At 33.3% G+C, this 4,001-nt stretch overlaps 1 protein-coding gene across 1 annotated transcript; it reads left to right on the top strand.

Annotated features, from left to right (window-relative positions):
• Positions 1-1,881: 1,881 nt before the first annotated feature.
• On the top strand, positions 1,882-2,616 carry LOC111899044 (protein PELPK1-like). Its single transcript, XM_023894927.2, has one exon. It carries the CDS (start codon positions 1,928-1,930, stop codon positions 2,426-2,428), a length of 501 nt encoding a protein of 166 aa, XP_023750695.1. The 5' UTR covers positions 1,882-1,927; the 3' UTR covers positions 2,429-2,616.
• The last annotated feature ends 1,385 nt before the right edge of the window (positions 2,617-4,001 follow it).

Here is a 4,001-nt window from a genome sequence, read left to right as displayed (position 1 = left end):
AAAATTTTGATAAAATGAAAAAATTGTTCAGTGAAACCTTAAAATTTTGAAATTTGTTGGAAATTTGGTTATATGTCAATTTAGGCTTTTTTTTGTGTTGTCATGTTTGTTGATTTGGCTATGTAGGGTTCATTTGAAGTTTCACTTCTCTACAAGAATGTTAATTTTCACATCCAAGTGGAAACAATTACAACCGGAAAGCATTCTAAATGATTTTTCACTTACATTAGTCAAAAGTGTTACTTTAAATGGTGTGTTCTTATAGATGCCACACAGTTGTCACTATAAAGACCTTCTAGCGGTCTATAAGAGAATCCTAGCGGCTCTATGAAGAATTTTGTTGTGTTTTCAATAGAGGATCACTTTGCCAACATTCATTCTCTATAGTTCTTTCTCTTATTTTTGATATAGATGTGTGCCACAAAAATTAGGTAGAAAGAGGTGTTAGTGATCATTAAAGATGAAAAGGTAAGATATAAGTTAAGAATATCATGTAAAGTGTAAATTATAGATTTGTAATATTTATTTATATGAAAAATATGTTGTTAGATTGCTAGGTTACATATTTGGGGTTTTTTTTGTAATTTGATTTTGACAAGTTTGATCTAAATTTGAAAACTGAAGCAGGAATGAAAGATATGTGCTAACGATTTTGAATTTGTATTGCCCTCCAGAAACCAACCGTAGCCTCATAGATCGTTCCCTCATATCTCAATAGGTCTTAATATTTCCCCAAATTCAACTACAAAAAGTCATGGATACACTTCTTGAATTAATCTTCTAAACTGAATTTCATTTGTTAGTTGGATAGAGTTACCAAAATACAAGATTTGTGACAGTTCATTATTATATATTAGTGTTAACCTTTGGCAAATTATGAAACTGATATTATATTTTTGTTCATAACATTTTCTTTTAATAATAATTTCTTTGATAGGAAGATATGTATATCTGATTGAGTGTAGCCTGAAAAATCATATTTTAATTCTTATAATGAAAAAATACTTTAGAAATTGACCAAATTACAATGTTTGAATTCGATGTTTATAGTTATGGCAATGCACATTAATTGTAATGTTTAGCGAATTTCTTTATGGAATTTAACGTTATTGCTACATATAACAAGTTATTGTTGATTTTGGTTTTACAGGACCAATACGAAAAGATCCATATGTGCCTCCATGGGGGTTGGTACACCAAAAAAAGTTAATTGATAAAACTACTACACAACATGTTTTAATTAAAGAGTTGCATCGTGTTTTGATGAAACATAGATCACGTGAATCATTTATGTTAAAAAATATTGTATTAAAAAAACCAAATTGCTCATATATATATATATATATATATATATATATATATATATATATATATATATATATATATATATATATATATATATATATATATATATTAAATATTTTTATTTAATAAGTTTGGTTTAAAAACTCTAAAAATGAATCTAACTAACATTTTTTACTAAAATTTCACCTAAGAAAATGTCAGTTATTAATGTGATATGTATTTAATTTATGTTCCCCGCGTTTAACGCGGGTCATAATCTAGTTTACTATCAATAACTAAAATTTATAATTAACCTACGACTTTCTGCATAATTATGAAGAACCTACTATGTTTCATTTGTCAAATTCATAAACAAATATGCTTTCTATATATTAAACCCTCCTAATTAGGAAAGTCGCCAAGTCTCATCCCCACATTTTCATATCTTAAGACAGCTCAACTCTTATGTACAGATGAGAAGTTGAGCTAACTCTCCCAAATCTAAGAAATTCCTATCAACTCATGTAATTAACACTTTTCCCAACATCCCACGTCCACTATATAAATCCAAACGAACACATATACCATTTCAAGCCATCTCGAATTAACTTGTTAGTTTCTAATATCTACCTTTTGCAACACCATGGCAGGTTCTCACCTAAATTCCATAATCCTGATTCTTGTTTCTGTCAGCTTAGCATCATTTAGCGGGAACATCATTGCTGAGGCACGTAAACTTGCAGAGATGCCTGAGCTTCCCATGTTTCCAAAGCCTGAGCTTCCGGTGCTTCCTAAGCCTGAGCTTCCTGTCATTCCTAAGCCTGAGATTCCCGTACTTCCTAAACCTGAGCTTCCTGTCATTCCTAATCCTGAGCTTCCCGTGTTTCCAAAGCCTGAGCTTCCCGTGGTTCCTAAGCCTGAGCTTCCCGTGTTTCCAAAGCCTGAGATTCCTGTTCTTCCAAAGGCCGAGCTTCCCGTGCTTCCAAAGCCTGAGCTACCTGAGGTTCCAAAACCTGATGTTCCTGTAGTTCCAAAGCCTGCTGTGGTTCCTGAGTTTCCAAAGCCCACGTTTCCCGTCATTCCGAAGCCCACATTGCCAGAGTTGCCTAAGGATTTTCCTATCCCTTCCGTTACCCATCCATAAAGTAATGCTTTTTGCAAAGCTAGATGTCTATTGATTCACCTTACAAGTGCTACTTTTAGTACCTAGATCTCTGTGGAATGCTGATGATGTTTGGATGATTATTTATTTGTTTTCAGAGTTATATATTATGGTCATTTATACATGTATTTCATTAAAATATTGATTGCAGAATGTGTTTGATTTTTGTATACGAAATGTTGCTGGTAGCAATTAATGTCGCGAACCAGGATCCATAAATTAAAGGTTTTCAATTTATAAGCTGAAAACAAATATCACCCTTCTCTATAATTAATCAATTTGGAAGGAAAAGGAATGGAAAATGAACATTTATTTATCACTCAAGTAATTAATTGCACACATTGTTCCTGCAGTGGGATCTATTTCACCATGGTGCATCAGGCCCTTCACTCCACAAAAACACTAAATTTAATCATCGATAAATACTTCAGTCCACAGTTGTGTCAAAAAATCAAGAGACATATATAAATGTTATTGGCAAGGTAAATGTCCTTATGTGATTCGTCAACTTCAAAAGACTTTGGACTCGGTACAATCTAGCTGTAGATGTCTGGGATTGGTATTCTTTTAAATGCTGCGCTTTTCCTGCAGCACCGTGAAGATGATAGTATTTGTTTATCGAATTCCCCATCATCAAAGATCAGTGAGAGGTTGTGGTCAGATGGCATGGCTGCTATGATAAATTTATTTGTCTATACTTTTGGCAATAACATTGATAAGATGCTCAAAACCGACCAAGAGGCATGTTTGAATCAGACTTCACCTAGCAATATGACTAAGTTCAGCCTGCCATCTTACTGTCCATAGCTGATGAGATGATTTATGAAGTCGCAGATGAAGAAAATGTCTCTATGGTTCACGCTTGAGAATCTGTACAAGACAAACTCCTTAACGAACAAATTACTATTGAAGCAACGGTTATTCTCTCTACTATTGAAGAAGGTAATGTTCTTGAAGGACCATTTTGACGTGTTACTCCAAGTTGCCGCAAACCTTATGGAAACACTCTGGATAGCCAATAGTATGTAAAACATCACTCGCATATGGTGATTTTAAAATGGTCTTAAAATATAGTTTTCATCCAAAAATGGGAGTATATGTTGTTAAAACATGTGCGGATATGCATTTGGTCCGAATTGAAATTTAGTTTAAAGCATAGCGAGGATATTACAATGGATCTCAAAACATAACTGAAAGTACGATATTAAATTTATATCATCTTCTAAATAACCAAGCATCCTTCTTCATCTCTAACACGTCAAAATATAGCATAAGGCGTGAGAATGTCCCGTGAGAATACCCGAGTGCAACTCTTCAAGAGTAAAGGATGATGACAGTCATCTATACTTCAAGTTGAACCTCCAAAACAGTTTAAATCAACAAAACATCCCAATACCCTTAAAGCGGGCTCAAGTAATATCATTGACTTTTGAAAACATATCAACATATTAGTTTCACAACATTAGTAGAAATGCAATGCCTATGATCCTAAACCCAATTTCCATGTCCATCCGACAATATACTACAAGGTTTGTACATCTACATAACATCGTAT

This window comes from Lactuca sativa, chromosome 9 (genome assembly GCF_002870075.4).
Source record: "Lactuca sativa cultivar Salinas chromosome 9, Lsat_Salinas_v11, whole genome shotgun sequence".
Lineage (NCBI taxonomy): Eukaryota > Viridiplantae > Streptophyta > Magnoliopsida > Asterales > Asteraceae > Lactuca > Lactuca sativa.
This window is presented reverse-complemented; position numbering and strand designations above follow the sequence as displayed.

Bases quoted from the DNA above. Each gene is read 5' to 3' on its own strand.
- LOC111899044 (XM_023894927.2), top strand. From the start codon at position 1,928: ATGGCAGGTTCTCACCTAAATTCCATAATCCTGATTCTTGTTTCTGTC.